A 19,964-nucleotide genomic window follows, 5' to 3' on the forward strand; every position below is an offset into this window, starting at 1 on the left:
GAGGAGCATCTACAGACTGCTAAGGCAGCATCAGTTCTGGGCTTTCAGGTCGCTGTCAAAACTGCACAATTTCCTCCTTTGTTCCTTTCAAAAGAACATGAATGGTGAGTAGGCATGCAAGAGGTGGCCCCTGTGCTTCTTACTTGACTCTGAAAACTGCGTTGCAACAAATAACAACAATAATAGTAAAGAGTAATGTATATGGATAAAACCAAATATGGACACACACTCAGAGATATAAATTGTCTAAGGAGTATATCAGTTTTCAGTTTTCATCAAAGACTGATCACATGAATCAGTTATATACTTCCAGAGAGAAACATCAAACCACAGGAAAAATAGTACTACAAAGGTAACACATCCTGTTGTTCACACGGAATAAAATGAGCTAAAGTACATCTCATCTCCAGACCTGAAGTCAGCTAGGAATTTTCTAGGACCATCCATGTTTCAAGTAATATACGATATAGCCTTAGGGATGTTATAACGCAAACAGCTGACTGTTTTTACAGCTCAGAAGCCAATCCTCACTCACCCCCCACACAGCTCATAACAGTAGTGAATTCCAAATCAAATGTAGAATGAACTTCCTAAGAAATTTAGTAAGAGAACTATTTCTGGGAAGAATATTCTAGAAACCTCCCTTTAGCCATATAAACTATGTTGGTGCCAAGAAAACTTAGTAAAAATTATTTACCTATTCTTCCTGAAAGTAAAGTATTTCAAGATGCTCAGATATTTCTCAAATTGTTGTTCTCAAGTTGCTGATCTATGCCCCAATTTTGAGTGCAACCCACATGCAGGAATTTACAATCATGGGCCTCAACTTAACTCAGACAGGCTGTAGAAGGCAATGGCAGCTGTGTTCAGAGGCCTCAAGTCAGCCACTGCTTAACGGTTCGGAAAGAGACTTCATGACTCATAACTGTAACAGGTGAACAAGTGAATGAGGTGCTGAGTTGTGGGCTCAGGTGCCTATTTTCAGATCAAAAACAAATTAAGTTCCCTTATGTGGTAGCAGCAGAAATCAAGCACACATGTTCTGCGTGATGGGTACTGTGAAATGCTTCAATGGAAAACTCTCAGTGGCATACTCAGTGGGAGATTAGCATGTAATGTGCTTAATAGGATTTATAAAGCTAGCCCGAGGGCATGTGCAGGTCTGATTTTAAGCTGTCAGGATAAGGGCCATATTAGAATAAAAAGCAACCTCTTTTAAACCAGTTTCAAAGCCTAAATAAGCATTTTCCTCACCTCTTTAAAAAAGTGGTTTCATTCTTTTTTGGTGCTATCTCACAGTTTCATTTGGGTTTTTATGCAGCTTTTCAAGAACAGACCCAGTGTGCTGCAGAAGCACCTTGCACACCCCTGCAGTGGGGTGTAACCTCACCCCTACATCTCCTAACTTCTGTCTTCAAAAACAAAAGAACCAGCACTTATTCCAACTTCTCTGTAGGAGTGATAAACTGACAGATTGTTAAGATATTATGCACCAGTAACATTTTTCAATCACCTCTTTTATTATGCTTTGAAGCCTGGGGCGAGGAGTCTGGTGAGACTCTTTACAGTTTTTATTCAACTACTTCCAGAAGAGGACGGCAACTACATGAAGTACCGAACTGCAAGATGGAGATGAACCCACTTTAGAGTTTGGAGAGTGCAGAACAGCTAACTCAGTTGTCTACAGCCTCATACCTGTGCGCTTTTAGGATAAGAAGGCACAGAGTGGCACTTAATCAGACTCTTTAACATCCTATTGACTTTCAGCTGGGAACAGAAATGTGACAAAGAGTATTTTCATTTATTTTGCTTAGTTTTGCTCTCTCTACAAAAGGTAATACAAAAATGTGTCCAGGGTCTTCCCTTATCCTTCTAAACATAATCTAACTCCGGAAAAATGCAGGCGCGTCTGTTCGTAGTACTTGACTGCCCCCTATCGGACACTGTCATGTTTTTATGCTTACGTTACAAAGCAAGCTTTTAAAACATATTTTGAGTTTTGACAAAAATAAAATGAAGCGGAAAAACACATTGTGAAGATGATCATTCTGTCTGTATTGTGTATCTTACAGACATATGTCTATAACACACCGAAGGGAGCTGCTCAGTTGTTTCTCTGCTTTTGTAAAATGTCCACCAAGGTTGACTGGCATACTTTTCTGTGGTATACATGTATTAGTGGGGCCAACTACCTTTTCGCTCCTATGAATTAAAATGTTGTGTTAGCATCTTTCTTTTCCTTACAATTGTATTGGGTAACTAAGTGTCTGTAAGTTTAGAAAATGAAAATTGAATATATATGAGGTTCTTTAAATTCCCAATAAATAACTAAGAACAAGACTGACAACACACAGGGGAAGTATATAGTTACAATTTTCTGCTATCTGGGTGTCATCCTCCAATATTTTGGGGGGTTTTCTAAGCTTTTCATTTACATAAAGATGTTTTAGTTGAATTAGAATTACATTCCCCTTCCCCTCTTTTCATTCACTCGAATGCCACCTTCAAGCTGATAGCCTCGTTTGTCATTTCTGTCATTATACACAAGTGTAATTACATGTCTATGTATATATGTCCATGCACAAATATATATATGCAACCTGCTGAGTTCATTTTTTTGTTAGCAGTGTGTATATGTTTTCAAGGCTGACCACTGTACACTGAACAGTCAATAATCGTCTCATCCCTGAAGAGGCTAAATCTCCTTCCCAAGCAGTGATTAGTTGACATACCACTAGAATGTACCTAATCTTTTTAAAGTTTTCTTTATTTGTAGTAGAACATGGAATTGAGAATGCTAGCCCCAAAGGAAGAACACTCACATATTTTAACTACAGCCATTTAGGTCATATGCAATTTGTATTTTTCTGGCTAAGAAATATATAAGAATACATGCCAGGACAGAGACATTGTTTATTCAAAGTGGACCCCTTAGGTGGTAGGTTGTTAGTAGACCTTTTAAAATCAGAATACTAAATTTGTTTCCCAATCAATGTATTTGAATTAAAAGAACAACACTACTCTTTCTGTCCTTGGTGTATGGGAAAGTACACATTTACACACATAATCCTGGGCTGGAAGCTTTTTAGATTTAGATGAGTTTACTTTTTGATATAGTAGTGGACAGTGAACAGTATGCCTCAATTTCCGTTCTTGCATCTCTTCTTTGAGCTCTCCTTTGCTTATTTGGAAGATGCAGTGCTTGGCGTTAGGATTACTCACACCACGGAGAGTCATGGCCCTATTGCAAGAGCTTTAAATCTAATGAGAAAATGGGTCTGGAGAGACTATTAAAAGGTGTCCTGCTAAGTGATGCAAGGAAAGGTATGCATAAGGCTAGGAGGCTGCTTGAAAGCACTCATTTTAGTCACTGTGGAGCAAAGTCCATTAGTCAAGGAGGGGATACTCCACGTGACTTTGAATCTTTTGCAAGCTTCTGTCATTTCAGCAGAGGTAACAGGATGTTGAAGCACACCTTGCCAGATAATATAAGAGGTGATTGCATAAAACCATGAAACCAAAGTTGTTTCTTGAGGTAGCACTTTTCAGCATGTACCACAGAATTTCACTCCATGAAGACAACCAAAATATATTATTTGAGCATTTCAAAAGTAGCCAGAAAAATACAAATATATCCCAAAAGCAATTGAATCACTTCAAAACCTATCACATTCATACTTATCCATAAACCTTTTGGATCTAACCTTTCCTTTATTCATTCTCTATGGAGGAAGCAGGTAAATTTCTCGGCCTGTGAAAATGAACTCTTTTCTATTAGAAAGTAATTTAAAGAATTCTAGACCACTGAATGATCTAGTTACTAAGGCTTTCTAAGTGCTTATCCCCAACTTCTGGATTCATATCTAGATTCTGCCACTTGCAATCACAATGATTTTCTAAAAACTGCTTAAACTTTTTAAACCATAGAATTCACCCTGGTAGGAAAAAAAAATGATTTTAATGCCAAGCCTCTCCTTGTAGCAATTACTGGGTCATAATCAAGTCCTCTTTCTCCTAGCCTTCCCAGGATGTGTGGTCTACACATGGGGATTTCCCAGGTCATTTTCAGCATCCTCGATGACTTATTTAGTGATTTAGTAATACCACAACTCTAACTAGCTGCACCATTCACCAAGCCATGTTCTATAGGTCTCCCTGCTACTGCTACAGGGACAAATTGATCTCACATGGCAGATAAAATGCAGGCATGCTTAAAAAGTGGTGAGTAAAAATGCAGCAGAAAGAATCAGAAAACTCAATATGAAAATTGAAATAAAAAAGTAAAATGTATTGTATTGAGGAGGGGAGCAATACCTACTATTGTGAAGGGAATTGCCAGAGTCAAGATTTAGCTAAATCTTTAGAAAAAATTACCTGTTTTGTTTCATTAAACTCAGAAAGAATATAGGTCCTTCATGTTTGAAAAATGAAAAATAAGCATTAAAAATTGTGCCTGAAGAGCCAGGCGAAATGGCTCAATTATGTTTTGAGCACTTGAGCCATGTGTTGCAGGTCACACCTGTAATCCCACTAGGGAAGTAGAGAAAGAACCCCAGGGGTTCACTGGCTATCCCATCTTAGTGAATCTTAGATGCTCTCTTGGGAAGTTGGTTGTCTAGCTTTGGGGAGGGGGGCCTAGCTCCAGGAAGCAGTTTGTAAGCCTGTGTTGGAGGTGGGGTGACCAGTACAGTGTAAGCAGCCACATGCTAACACCAACTACTCTTGCTACCATGCTTTCCCTGTTCTCACAAAGTGTGAGCCAAAGCAAACCTTCCTTAGGTTACTTTTTGTGGGGCACTTGGTAGCAGTGACAGCAGAGTAGCTAACACAGTCCTTTAGACAGGAGTGTGCCCATCCCTCATTGGTCCATGTCTTGCTCTGACCTCACAAGGAGTCATTGTGAGGAATGACTGACACCTGTGCATATAACACACTGCCTAGGCCTGGGTTTTGTCCTTCTAGTACAGAGAGCTGTTGGGTAGTGAGTGATCTGTGGGACTTGGATGGTGGTGACAGTTTTGGACCTGGATATCGGTGAAGTTTTGGACTCGGATGCTGGTGACTTGTTTTACTTGACAGAGTGAGTTTTTCTCTCACTTTGCTGGTTGTGCTTTGGGGGTATTGGTTTTCATTTTTCGTTTTATTTTATGTAATTTATGTTTCTGGTTTTAGATGTTAATTTTTACATTTTTAAAATTTTCTGTGTTAACTATCCTCCATTTTTCTTTCTCTAACTACTCATTTTCTTTGTTTCTTGTTACTTTTTAAAGATTTTTGTTTTAGTAACTATTAAGCATATAAAGTAAAAAACTTCAGTGTAACATTTCTGTATCTGTACATAATGTACTTTGGTAATATTCACCTACTCTATATACTTACCCCCTCCTCTTTCCCCTTCACATCCCTAATCATTCCCTTTTACTATCAGGTCCACTCCCCAACCTGACATCCAAGATTTGAAAAAAATGTCTTTGTGGGACTGGCTTGTTATACACAACATGGTTTCCAGGTCTATGCGTTGTCCCTGAAAAATGACAATTTCACTCTTTTCAGCTGAGTATTTGATTCTTGCCCTTCTGTTTCTGCACAACATTGCTATTCAGTTGGCATATGTTACAGCCCTTACATGACTGGGTGAACCCATCTTCATCATCAAGTATGGTCCTTTTAAGTGCTGTTGAATTTCGTGTGAACTATTAAGTACTCTTCCTAAGGACTGTTGCATCCGTGTTCACCAAGGATGTTGATTATACCTTTTTCTTGTTACCTTATCCACCTGGTTTTGGTACCTGAGTAATACACGCTCCTAGGATGAGTCTGGAAGCATCCTAACCCTTTTCATTTCATGCAATCGTCTGAGAAGCACTGGTATCTTGGTGATATTTTATGTATGCTCTAACAAAGCTTTCCTGAAGATCATTAAGACAAAAAACCTAGCCACTAGAGAGACTTCTTACCTCTAGCCATCCTCAGAATGAAAGTGTACAAGAGTCTGTCTCCAGGAATCCTCAGACTGAATACAATGAGCTCCTGTCTCCTCCCACCCTATATTCCTTTCTCTGCCCAGCCATATCCCTATAGGTCTCCACCTTCCTAGTGCTGAGGTTAAAGGTATGAGCCATCACCAGCTGGCTCTGTTTTTCTTTTAGACTGGATTAATCTCATGTTGTCCAGGGTGGTCTTGAACTTAGAGAAATCCATCTGCCTCTGCCTCCTGAGTGCTGGGATTGAAGGTGTAAGCCATCAACACCTGGCCTCTATGGCTAACTAGTGGCTTAGCTCTGCACTCTGATCTTCAGAGGTCTGATAGAAATCACCAATGAGTTTGTCTAGTCCTGAAGGTTTTTCTGTTGTTGTTCTTTTTTGTTTTTGTTTTTTTTTTTGTTTTTGTTTTGTCAAGAGATTATTTTAAGTTACTATTTCAATTTTGTTGCTTTTCTTTCTGTTTTAAATTAGTTCTTTGAGAATTTCATACAATATATTTTGGTCATGTTTATCCCTTCCTCCAATTTCTCTCAAATCTTCCATACTCTCTTTCCTACCACCCATATTTGTGTCTTTTTGTTTTGTTTTCCACCATCAAGTACAGTCTCTGTTGTCCTTATACTCTTGGATATATGGCCTTCCACTGAAGTGTGGTAGGTCCCACCTACCAGGGGCCACACCCTTAAAAAGTTTTCTCCCTCTCCCGGAATCTATCAGTTGTCAATAGCTCATCAGGAGTGTGACTTCTTGTCCAACCTCCCCTCTTCATGCTGAGACTTTTGTCTGGAGTGAGCTTAAGCAGGTCACAGTGCTGTAAATTCAGATGGGCAACTGCCCTGCTTTGTCCAGAAAACAGTTTGTATTGTCATCCACTGCCTCTGACTCTGACAGTCTTTCAGTTTAGGTGTTTTATATGTTCTCAGTTGAGTTTTGGTAGCTAATGTGTGTCTAGAAGTTTATTCTAGATTATTCCAATTCACTGGAACATTTTAAAAACATTCCCTAGTGATTGTCTAGATGTCTGGATTTCAGTTGTATCTCTGGTAATCGAATGTTATTTTGTCTCCCATATTATTAACTTGTATCTTAAAGTTTTCTATTAGTTTCTTATTTTGTCTCTAATATTGTTAAATTGTATCTTCAATTTTTCTATTAGCTATTTTGGTTAAGATCACATCAATTATATTTATTCTTAAAATAATCAAGTCTTTGTTACATTGGTATTTGTAATTTAGTTTCCATTTCACCAATTTCTGCTCTGGACTTGAGCATTTCTTCTATTTCTTTTGGGTTTGGCTTGTTCTTGTTGTCCTATGACCATGACATGCATCATTAGGTTATTTTGGACATCCATCGTTTTTTAACCGCAGGAATTTATAGCTATAAATGTTTTTCCTAGATCTGCTTTAATTAATTTTTATCTTGCATCACTAGTTGGTGTTGGTACGAGCCTTTATATCAACAAAGAGGAAGAAGTGGGAAATGGCTCAAGGCAACACCCTACAGTACAACTCCTCTGACGAAGAGGCTCTAACAGAGCACTATGAAATCCTAAAGACCCTTGGTCGGGGAGCATTTGGAGAAGTAAAATTGGCTAGCCATCTACTCACCCAGACAAGGGTAGCAGTAAAAGTTCTTCCAAAAGGCACAAAGAATAGCCTCATCAAATCAGAAATTGAAATAATGAAATCTCTAGACCATCCCAATATCATTAAACTTCTGCACATAATCGACACCACAAATACCACGTACATAGTGATGGACTATGCCATAGGCGGAGAGCTGATGGACAGGATTGTGGAGTTTGGCTACCTACAGGAGGAGGAGTCCCGTAAGGTATTTAAACAGATGGTATGTGCCCTTCAGTATTGTCACATGAAAGGGATTGTTCACAGGGATCTAAAGCCTGAAAATATTTTAGTGGACGGCAAAGGAAATATAAAACTCAGTGATTTTGGACTGAGCACCAAGCTTACCCTGGGGCAGAAGCTAGCACATTTCTGTGGGACCGTTCCTTATTGTGCCCCAGAAGTCTTTAAAGGTGGAGGCTACGATGGCCGAGCAACCGACATCTGGAGTTTGGGGGTTGTACTCTACTTTATGTCTACAGGGTGCCTCCCTTTCAAGGGAACTGCCTTTGTAGGAATAAAGGAGCAGATCTTGGTGGGAAAGTACTCTGTTGAATTCAAGCTGTCGCCAGAGCTTTGGGATCTTATTGCTAAGTTGTTAACTATAAATCCTGGAGAAAGACCAACAATAGATGATGTTGTGGGCTTTCAATGGCTGAAGCATGGCAATGAAGGTTCTCCCAATCCCTTTAGAGAGAACGATGAGGACAGCTACCCAGACCCCACTGTGATGGCCATCATGGGTGTCATGGGTTATAAGCAAGGACAGATCCTGGAAGCTTTACACGAGAAGAAGTTTGATCAAGTGATGGCCACCTACTTGATTCTTAGGCAGCAGTCACCCTGGGAAGACATTACAAAAGATCTTCAGCCCAAGCAGTCTGCTGGAACCTTGAACCTTACAGGCCCTCCCACAACACCTAAAGTGACTATCAAGAGGGGATCTAGTGTCTCTATCCTTTCCACTTCTTCCAGTTTGCACACTCTAACTGAGAGTCCCGAGAATGACAAAAAGGGGAGAACGAGGTACAGTAGGCCTCCCACCCTGAACTGCCCTGACAAGAAAACAGCCCCCATTCACAGAATCTGCCCCCAGTGTGTGCATGAGGCTAATTTCACGAACAGCACCTCGGGGGATTCAGAGAGCACTATTAACACCTCCGATGAAATATGTACCATAGTGTCTTGCCCCCAGTGTGTACATGAGGCTAATTTCTCGAACAGCACCTCGGGGGATTCAGAGAGCACTGTTAACACCTCCGATGAAATATGTACCACAGTGTCCTGCCCCCAGTGTGTACATGAGGCTAATTTCCCGAACAGCACCTCGGGGGATTCAGAGAGCACTATTAACACCTCCGATGAAATATGTACCACAGTGTCCTGCCCCCAGTGTGTACATGAGGCTAATTTCACGAACAGCACCTCGGGGGATTCAGAGAGCACTATTAACACCTCCGATGAAATATGTACCACAGTGTCCTGCCCCCAGTGTGTACATGAGGCTAATTTCACGAACAGCACCTCGGGGGATTCAGAGAGCACTATTAACACCTCCGATGAAATATGTACCACAGTGTCTTGCCCCCAGTGTGTACATGAGGCTAATTTCACGAACAGCACCTCGGGGGATTCAGAGAGCACTATTAACACCTCCGATGAAATATGTACCACAGTGTCCTGCCCCCAGTGTGTACATGAGGCTAATATCCCGAACAGCACCTCGGGGGATTCAGAGAGCACTGTTAACACCTCCGATGAAATATGTACCACAGTGTCCTGCCCCCAGTGTGTACATGAGGCTAATTTCACGAACAGCACCTCGGGGGATTCAGAGAGCACTGTTAACACCTCCGATGAAATATGTACCACAGTGTCCTGCCCCCAGTGTGTACATGAGGCTAATTTCACGAACAGCACCTCGGGGGATTCAGAGAGCACTGTTAACACCTCCGATGAAATATGTACCACAGTGTCCTGCCCCCAGTGTGTACATGAGGCTAATTTCACGAACAGCACCTCGGGGGATTCAGAGAGCACTGTTAACACCTCCGATGAAATATGTACCACAGTGTCCTGCCCCCAGTGTGTACATGAGGCTAATTTCACGAACAGCACCTCGGGGGATTCAGAGAGCACTGTTAACACCTCCGATGAAATATGTACCACAGTGTCCTGCCCCCAGTGTGTACATGAGGCTAATTTCCCGAACAGCACCTCGGGGGATTCAGAGAGCACTGTTAACACCTCCGATGAAATATGTACCACAGTGTCCTGCCCCCAGTGTGTACATGAGGCTAATATCCCGAACAGCACCTCGGGGGATTCAGAGAGCACTGTTAACAGTTCCGATGAAATATGTACCACAGTGTCCTGCCCCCAGTGTGTACATGAGGCTAATTTCCCGAACAGCACCTCGGGGGATTCAGAGAGCACTGTTAACACCTCCGATGAAATATGTACCACAGTGTCCTGCCCCCAGTGTGTACATGAGGCTAATTTCACGAACAGCACCTCGGGGGATTCAGAGAGCACTGTTAACACCTCCGATGAAATATGTACCACAGTGTCCTGCCCCCAGTGTGTACATGAGGCTAATTTCACGAACAGCACCTCGGGGGATTCAGAGAGCACTGTTATCACTTCCGATGAAATATGTACCACAGTGTCTTCAGCACTGGAAACTTATTCCAGTAAGTTATCCTGGAATGTGTCCGAAGCTGGCCCTAACAAATCAAAGAGCAAGGCGTCCTCACAGGATGTTTTATCTCATCACACCACTATGGAGGAAGTTCAGTGCAGAGACGTCAACATACAAGGTGAAATTATCGGTTCATCTCTCCCACAAACCTCACCTCAGGAGGACCTCAGAGGACAGCCCCACAGCATGTCTACTGCTGGTCAGAGAGATGAAAGGAGCAGCTCATCTCTCCTACAAACTGCACCTCAGGAGGACCTCAGAGGACAGCCCCTCAGTGTTGCTACAGCTGCTTCAAAGAACAACATGACCTCACAAGATAGATCAACTCCATTCTCCAGCAAGGAGGCCCAGGATGAGGGTCTGATTGTACAAGAAAAAGACCTCAGCCCATCCTCCCCAGAAATACCTCAGGGACACCTCAGTGGTCGGAGACAGACTGCACCCAGAGCCCCCTTTAGAAAGCGGATTTGGAAGAGCCTACAGAGCAGGATTATAAAAGGCCTGAGAAGTTTATGCTGCTGCATACCAACAGAAAAGAGGGAGCGCCTAGGCTGCAACAAAATCCTGCCTGTGACCTTAGAGGACCATGGAGGGAGCCAAGGTAACAGGTAGGTGGAGAGGCTCCAATGCACTTTTCTATCTAGGCCTTTTTTAAAATCTGGTTCATTTCTTTAAAGAAAAAAAAAACTATTTATTTACTATATGTGTGTGTGGAAGTTAACTTGCAGGAATCAGTTCTGTCTTTATACCATGTGGCTCCTAGGGAATGAATTGAGGTCCCCAGGCTTGGGGTCAAGTGCCTTTACTCACTAAGCTGTTTCCTGGACTAAATGATATGCTTTTAAATAAACAGATTATAGACATGCCCATTTTGGGAGTTCACACCAGAAAGCAAATCCCACAGTATCCTTCCTGAGAAACTTGACCTAGATGCAGATAGATAGCAGAGGATAGTGGCCCGAGGCTGGGCAAGGGTGAGGAGAAGGGTGGGTAAAGAGCACTGGGACAGGCACTCAGGAGGAATCAGACTGAGGGCCCAGCACTGCGCAGGGCCAGCACAGCCAAGCAGAAGACCTGCATGTTCTCCTAAGAGGGCCCTTTTTTGTGTCTGTTTCAAGTGCTGTTGGAGGCACTGTGCTCCCCCAAAGCTGAAACCAGAGAGTGAAGAGCAGCATGCTGAGGATGCACAGGGCCGCTGGAGAGAGCCAGGTAGGAAGTTCAGATGGCTGTGTACCATGGGAAGCTGTGTTCATATCACAGGCTGAAACTAGGAGCAAAGTGTTCCTGTGTCTGCAGATGATGACTGGGGAGGAGGGGGCATGGCACACCCTTCTCACATCACCTGGACCCTGAGGACTGAGAAAGGATTCTGGGAGGCAGGTCTGACAGACTCATGATCCTCCTGACTCTCCCTTGTAGGTAGGTTCATGATGGCTGGTGGTGCCACAATTGTGCCAGTAAAGTGAAGCACTCCGTGGGACCCGAGATCCTTTAAACAAGGATCCATGGAGTGCTGTGATCATTAGGAAAACAGGCCTCAGAGGACCTTCCACGCACAGTGTGATCGTCATTCCAGCTACCTGTCGCCAGGTGTACCATGAGCCATTAGAAGAGAGAGCGGCACCGGAAGCAGAGGAGGACCCCAGAGGGCCTGCCCAGTTTGTATGTGTTCAAGATGAGTATTGCTGACCAGGTTGGAGCCAGACACAGAGGAGGAACGAGTTTGCAGGGAGTGTCCATCTTGTGCTCATTTGGGAAGGTAGAGTGTGTGGGAACAGGTGAGTCCATTAGTTATGGTGCAGCTCTCAGCACCATCCTGAACTACTAGACAGCTTGCTTCCCATCCCCACCAGATCCAGACACCTTCATAACTCACCCCAGCACTATTACTGCTGAACTGCTTGTTGCTTTGCAACCTGAGTCATATGGATGCACTCTTCTCTACTCTGTATCTGGACAGACAGGGACACACACACACACACACACACACACACAAACACACACACACACACACACACACACGTTTCTCCCAATGTACCTCGTGCACAGTTGACACTAATGAAGTTCGCTTGAACTGGAGAGGACTCCCATTCCAAGAAAGGTAATTTCATATTTCATGTGATTTCCCTTCTGGAAATGTCTCAAAATTCCTCTAACTCAGCTTGTTCCTGTCTCCACCCCTAATGCAATCACTTACCACCCTGCTCTACTGATTCGCAGGAGCCACGTGAAGCCAACACATGGCATGGTGCACATTTTCCCCCAGGGCATCCGGTCCTGTGCAAGGGAAGGCCCACCAGCTGTGCTTTGAGTGGAAGCAAGGGGAAGTCTGGAGTGTTTGACAGTTGGATTCAGAGATGGAGCTGGTTCCAAGCGTGATTGTGGATAGAATCTGTTGATGGAAAAACAATGGCAACCCCCGGCCTGACAGTGTGGGTGTTCCTCTGGGTGGCTCATGGTCTCCTGCCATATTTCCACCTCCTAAGATAACTCAGAGACACTTAAAGGGATTTAAGGGGTCAGATTCACACCCCTCCTTAGGCCCACACTGTAGTATACCCCAAACCACATTTTAGTATACCCCAAGACCACACTCTACTACACCCCAAGATACTACTTTCAACAGTATCTCACACAAAGATCCTAGCTGTTTTCTTTCTGACATCCTGTAGGGACATGGCTGGTGCTGAAGCTTTGTGTCTCCAGGCAGCAGGCTGGGAAAGACTTTTGCTGCCTGTATGACCCTATGCTGGGGCTACCAAGGAGACTCCTGGGACTACACTCAGCAAGGGACATTTTCAACTGGATGGTGCTTAGAGCAGGAGATGCCACTCAAGCCCTAACACACTGGATGGAAGGGGGAACACACAGGTGATACTTCTCTGCTCAGGCCATGGGGAAGTTATGATTGGTTACAGGGTGATGGACAAGTGAACATTTGGTCATCTTCACAAAATGCCTTGTTACCAGGTCTCCTTGATGGAAGAGGCTTCTGATTGACAGAGAATTTGGGCCAGAGGCTTACAAGCAGATGGACTAAGAGCAACAAAAGAAAATGTCTACTGATCCAGGTAACACCCAGGCCCTTGTACTAACTCCTTGTTTTGGTGGAACAGTGTCTGAGGCAGCTTGGAGACTTACCTCACTGAGGGTAATGCCTCTCTGTCCTGGCAGGAGCCATGTGAGGGTGAGGTGCTGCTCAAGTCCCCTCCATCTACTCTATGGAGTCAGCTGTTGTTACTGTTTTCTCGGTCACCTAGGCAGGGACACCACTTCTCCATCAGAAGTACTGCCGGCTGCAAGGGACAGACATAGAGAACACTGACAGTAATTTGAGGGCTTTTTAGAGTGGGTCCCCTTTTAGAGAGTGACATCAACCAATACCTAGAGAACTGAACCATGAAGACAGTCTCTAAGGAAAGGTCCTAGATAGTGAGAGCTGAGGGACTGATGACTTTATGCCTTGTGTATCCAGGTGAAGATCAGCCATCGAGGATATGCTCAGAGAGCTGGGCATAAGATTGCTCTGCAGAAGTATTACCAAGAAAGACAGGCACCAGACAAAAAGATATACGGCACAAATATCTGAATAAAGAGATTGTTTTCTTGCTACAATAAATTCCTTTGTATATTTGAACCACATGCTCTGGTGTCCTGATTTATATCTATATAAACATTCTGATAGTGAATTGGTCAGCATGTCTGTCTTCTGAATGCACCCTTTCTCCCTGTGGTGAGAGCAACCCTCATTCTCCATGATGTACTTTGGTCTTCATTCTGTGCATTAGATCTCTGCCCTCTTCCTCCTACATACTGCCTAGTCTGCATCCTGGAAACATCTCTCCATCCCGCTATTATCACTAATGGAGAATTTTGTTTTAGGCTCCACATATGAAGTATTTCTCTCTTTTAAGGATAATTTTTCTTACCATAATGTCTTTCAGGTGGACTCAAGTTGACCACAAGTCTCAGTATCCATCTCCCCTTTCTTTTGCTGAGACAAGGTCTGGCTATGTAGCCTCGGTTGACCCACAATTCCTGATACTCCCGTTCAGAATCCTGGGTACTGGGGTGACAGGTTTGTACCTCCTGAATTATAAGGCCTAATCACATTCTTCTTAGACAGACATGTGGTTGTAGGCTAGACACATTGTTAAAGGATTAGGTTTTGATTCATTTTGAAATACTTCCATCTTTCTCTGCAGTTGTCCTATCTCAGCATCATCAAAAAATCCTTATATTTGGGTGTGGAAATGCTCACAAGGGCCCTGACTCCTAATCACAAGGCACTGCCTTTGTGTAGCCTGTAACCTGGTTCCCTCCTCAACTTATGTTTCTGCCCTGCCATTCACATCCTGTTGAGGGGGCAGAGTTTTCTTCAAGGGACAAGGGCCTGTGAACTAGAGACTGAGAGGTTTCCAAAATGACAGAAGTCCTGGCCCCCTGCAACCAAATCACTGTCAGAAGAAACTCAAAAAGCAGCTCACTTCTCTTCCTGTGGAGACACAGACAGCATGGGCCATCTGGCAGGTCTGGTTTTGGTTTCATGAGGGGTCCTGCACTGTGCTGTATCAGTTCACCCCTTGCTGCACACTGGTTAACTCCATAGCCTGGTTGTCAGGAACAGGTCTTGGGTACATGGGGCAGTACAGAGGACTCTTTGGCATCCTGACCTCCTTTCCTTTGTTATGTCCAGAATGTTGAGATGACTGGATCACAGGGCAGACATGATTTCAGACTTTGAGAAATCTCCACACTATGTCTCAGGATGATTGAATCAATGTTTGCTCTGCCAACAATGTCCAAGGGTGTTTAATTCACACAAAGGCAAATTTTTTTTGTCATTTGATAATATCCAGACTAGTTCATATGGTGACATTTATGACAACTCATTTATCAATGGTTGGCCATATCTCCTGGATGAATGGAGTTTAATTCACAAAGTTCTAACCTATGTCTCTTCCTTGGAGAGTTTTCCCTACTTTTCCAATAGTAATTCCAGAGTATCAGGTCTTACATGAAGGTAGCTGATCCATTTGGAGTTGATTTTTATGCAGGCAGAGAGATAAAGATCTAGTTCACTCTTCCACATCAAATGCCCAGTTATTTATAGCACCATTAGAGGTCTACATAGAAAGTTGCAGGCCAATCTGTGACAAGTAGGGAGACTATATCTATAAATAATTAGATAGATAGATAGATAGATAGATAGATAGATAGATAGATAGACAGATAGATAGATAGACAGATAGATAGATATACAGATAGACAGACAAGTGAAAGAAAATGCAAAAGGTAGATACAGGAATTTTCCCAGGTGCCTGCTCAGAGATGATTCCTTCCAGAGTCAAGGGGAAGACACTATGTCCACCATGGAGTTATCTGAAGGAAAAGAATCTATTTACAACATGCTCTTTTGTCCATTCACTTTATTTATCTAAGACAAAATTCTGTCTATACAGCTTCAGTTCTGTCCTGAACTCTCTGTCCCTTCTTTTTCTGTCCTCTCATAGTTTTAGTAAGGATAGATGTCCAATTCCCGGCACCCACACAAGGTGACTCACAGACAACTGGTGTAATTTCAGCTCCATGTGTTCAACACCTCTGGTCTCCATAGGTGCCTTCATTCACATGTACACACCCACTAGACACACATGTAAGTGTAAGGGAGGGAACAGTAAAACCCTGAACAAGGCCATTTCCCAGGTGGAAAGGTGGTTTCTTTCAGGACTTCAAAGCTGCCATGGGTATTTCTTGGGGACAAAAAGAAGCAAAAATCATTTGGAGGAGTCCAAAGCTGACATGACTACCCCTTGGGAGGCCGAGGACAGCAGAATGGTAAGGAAAGTCATGCCAATTTTAAAGAAGTGGGGGAAGTATGCAGCCCAAAAGAGCCTGGTGAGGAGGTTTGAGAGCCACAAGAGACCAGCAGCCAGCATGGAACTTTGGTATGTCATGGGTATGTGCTAATAGGGACCTAGATTCCTCATTTGCTGAGGTAGGGAGAGATAGCTCTTTTTACCAGACAGATACCCATTTCACAGGTTTCCCAGGAGTGCTGAGTGTATACCTCAGTAATCCTCTGTTGAACCTGTCAAGAGTCTAGGCAGAGCTGAGCCCAGACTGTCATTTAGGACATTGTCAGTGGCACTGCAATTGGAGGCGGGTTAGGACTTAACATTCCAACATTTTGCTGATGATAGGGGCTGATTGTAATTATCATCTGACCACTTTAAGCTGAATTGGGATGTTGTAGGGGTTCCAGGAAGGCTGGGAAGTAGGTCAGTCAAAAGTTGAGTGTGAAGAGACAGGCAGGTAGGTAATAGTAGGAGACCCAGGGAAATTTTGTCACAAGTGTCTGGTTTATGGGCCACTGTGTAATGTTGCCAATTTTTTTTTCTGGAAAAATCCTGCAGAGATAGACAGCAATCATGATTATGTGGCACAAAGAGACTACACCTGGAACCAACTTCAAATGTGGCAACACTTACACCTTGGCAGAAAACTGCCCCACACTTCACCTGATGCCAGGCCCTTCTCAAACTGTGAACAAACAACACTGGAGGGTCGACTACCCCTCTCTGCCTTGTCAAGGTAGGTCAGGTCCTAAGGCTTTAGTGGAGTCTCTGAGTCCAAGGAGGAAAGAGACTTCAGGAGACAGGCAAAGGGAGGGGTGGGAGGAGTCAGGGGCCTAAGAGAGACCCAAAGGAGAGCACTGCAAAGAAGTCAGCCCCTGGAGGATGTAGTTTGTGAGTCAGCTCATGGAAGTCCTTAATCCTCTCTTTCACTTGGCCAGACTGCCTCACACAGAACATTCTGCATCAGTAGGTAAAAACCCTACCACTGAACTATATCCTTAGTCCTTTGTGGAATTCCATCTTTTTTTAAAAAACAAAATAAAATAAGATAAAATGTAACACATCAAAATAGGATAAAACAAAACAAACAGAAAGAAAATTGCATAAGGGAATGAATAAGAATCAGAGACCCAATCTGTGGCATATTCAGGAACCCCATAAAAACCATAAGCAGGAAGCCAAGATATATACACAAAAGACCTATAGCATAAAAAGAGAGAAAAATACATAAATAAACTAAAATTAAAAAATAAGATAATGAAAAAAGAAAGAAAAAATCCATGACATGACATAATGACAAACGGAACTTCAAAAAACAAAAAAGTCTGAAGTGGTTTCTTCACCAACGGGTCTTACCTTCAAGTTCTGGGAGGCAACTGAGAACAACAGCAATGGCTGAAATTGTTTGGAAAGTCTCTCGGACTCTCCTGAACAAAAACTTGAAGGGAGGTTTCTTATGGCTGGTTCTCAAGAGGGAGCATTACCACTCCAAGTGGTGCAAATTCACTTAATATATATGTGTATATATTGTATATGCCTTTCTAAGTAAACATAAAATAATATGAAAGGAGTCTTTTAATTGCAAAGGCTTAATAATCAGAAATGTTTGGGAAACAGCAGTGTTCAAATGACCTTGACTTTGTGTTAGCTTTACAAATGTCACTTATTTCATATGGTCCATGATAATGTATAATGTTTGCCCTTTTGATTTAGGAATTCCAATGATACCTGAATTCTATGAAAAGTTTTATTTTTTTTCTGCAAGATCCCATAGACTGTAATTCAATATTCAGCACCCAACCTACTTTTATAAAAATGGATATTCTGCTTTGATTGGATGTGCAGAAAGATGATTTCTGTTCACGTTGTTAACCTTAGTCAGTGAGATCCTAGTGCTCAATGTTGTTGTCCCTCATTTGCACTCTGATTCAGCAGATCTCCAAACACCCCCATTATGTTTGATCTCCTGAAATGTTCATTTCTCTTGGAATAAATTTGTGAACATTTTAACTGGTCCAGAATGATGCCAACTGATAATTTTGATGAGAATTCTCTGATTTTTAATTCATGTCAACACATTTTCATAACAACTTACAGTTATTTGATTGAAATTTTTAAATATAGATGACATTATTTTAAAAACTTTATTAAGGGCTTTCCCCCTCTTTATTGCTACAGATAGTTTGCAAGTTAAAAAAGTCTGTCTAACTTAGTGAATGGTTAAAACAAATTATAGATCTCAGAAGCACAGGTTAGTATCATTGTTTTGCCACTTACTATGTACATAAAATGATTCTCAGAGAAGTCCAGTGAAGAATAAACATATGCATCAAAATGTCCTACCAAAAGACTTAAAAAAACATATAAGCTTATACCATGCTTCACCCAACACTGATTTGATGTTTCCTATATCTATATACATCTAGAGGCATGCTCAAAACCGTATCTAAAATGGAAACCTTGCTTTAGTTTCTCAGTGATCTCTTCTTACTCACTACTTACCGAATCCTCTGTTGCTCCTGCATAATGTCTCCTTATGCAAATGCTCCTATAACAAAGAGTAGAGGTTGCAGAGGAAGGTGCATGCCTAGGACTAGCTCAGCCCTGGGGATAATTTTAACCACACATTTGTGGAAGAAAAAAATGTCCATAGCTAGCCATTATTATCATCAAATTGCAAATTGTGAGAGTTTCTCATTATGCAAATAGTACCCAGTGTCGAACACAATACAGTGATGCAAGAAAACAAAGATTTTCCTACAAGAAAAAATGTTCACGCATCAACTACCCTCTTATAAAATTAGTCCTTACTTGTACATCTTTCCTCAACTAAATTGGCATCCAATTCTGGGAATTACTTTGTGTAGTTTCATCATAAATAAGAGAAGATACAGCGAAAGCATACTGAACATTAAAAGTAAGATCTTTCCAGAGAGTCACAATGTAAATAAAGTTGAAAAACTGTTGATTCCTAATCATGGGAAGAATATGCCATAGTTAGAGCTGTTAGCATAGATAGTTGAAGAAATCTGATAAGAATCTTAAATCAAATAACTGAAATATTAAGGATTTTAGAGAAAATAATTGTTAAAAACATCTCCAAGATCATTTGGAAAGAGTTAAAACTTATATAAAGGGGATTGTATATACCACCATCACACTGACTCAAAATACAGACCAAAAATAAACAATGGATGTATTGTTTGTTCTTTTCAAAATTTGTTTTCTAGGGCTGGAGGAATGACTCAGCAGCTAAGAGCACTGGCTATTGGTTCAGAGGATCCGGATTCGATCCTCTGGTGCACATGATTCACAGCTGTTGGTAATTCCAATCCCAGGTGACTCCTCTACCCTGTTCTGGCCTCTGAGGTCACCAGATCCACATGTGGTGCACAGATATACATGCTCAAAAAGCACCAATACATACAGAAATTAAAAACAAAATAATTATTTCAAATTTCAAATTTATCAGATTCTAAACTGAAATTTTTCATAATTTTCAACTTCATATTAATTTTTTCTATTTATTTTTGTTTCACGAGTATGAGTGTTTGTCAGTGCTACATATCAGTGCCTAGTAGCTGCAGAGGCCAGAAGAGGGTATTAGATCACCTGAAATTGGAGTTATAGACGATAGTAAGCTGCCATGTAGGTGCAAGGAACTGAACTTCAGTCCTCTGCAGGAGCAGCCAGTGCTCTTAACCGATGAGCCATCTCTCCAGTATTTTCATGTACTTATTTTAAGGTAACACTTCAATAAACTACTTTCTCCATTACATTTAAAATTTATTT

The 19,964-nt window shown here is 42.1% G+C and overlaps 1 protein-coding gene across 1 annotated transcript; it reads left to right on the forward strand.

Annotated features, from left to right (window-relative positions):
* Window positions 1-4,853: 4,853 nt before the first annotated feature.
* LOC131910102 (sperm motility kinase X-like) lies at window positions 4,854-13,956 on the forward strand. The gene is made up of 9 exons (XM_059262191.1): window positions 4,854-5,080; window positions 7,420-9,253; window positions 9,347-10,922; window positions 11,433-11,523; window positions 11,891-12,092; window positions 12,535-12,746; window positions 12,987-13,185; window positions 13,285-13,385; window positions 13,790-13,956. The coding sequence occupies exons 2-4, from the start codon at window positions 7,468-7,470 to the stop codon at window positions 11,464-11,466; spliced, it is 3,396 nt and encodes a 1,131-aa protein (XP_059118174.1). The 5' UTR covers window positions 4,854-5,080; window positions 7,420-7,467; the 3' UTR covers window positions 11,467-11,523; window positions 11,891-12,092; window positions 12,535-12,746; window positions 12,987-13,185; window positions 13,285-13,385; window positions 13,790-13,956.
* Window positions 13,957-19,964: the final 6,008 nt, after the last annotated feature.

This window comes from Peromyscus eremicus, chromosome 4 (assembly GCF_949786415.1).
Source record: "Peromyscus eremicus chromosome 4, PerEre_H2_v1, whole genome shotgun sequence".
Lineage (NCBI taxonomy): Eukaryota > Metazoa > Chordata > Mammalia > Rodentia > Cricetidae > Peromyscus > Peromyscus eremicus.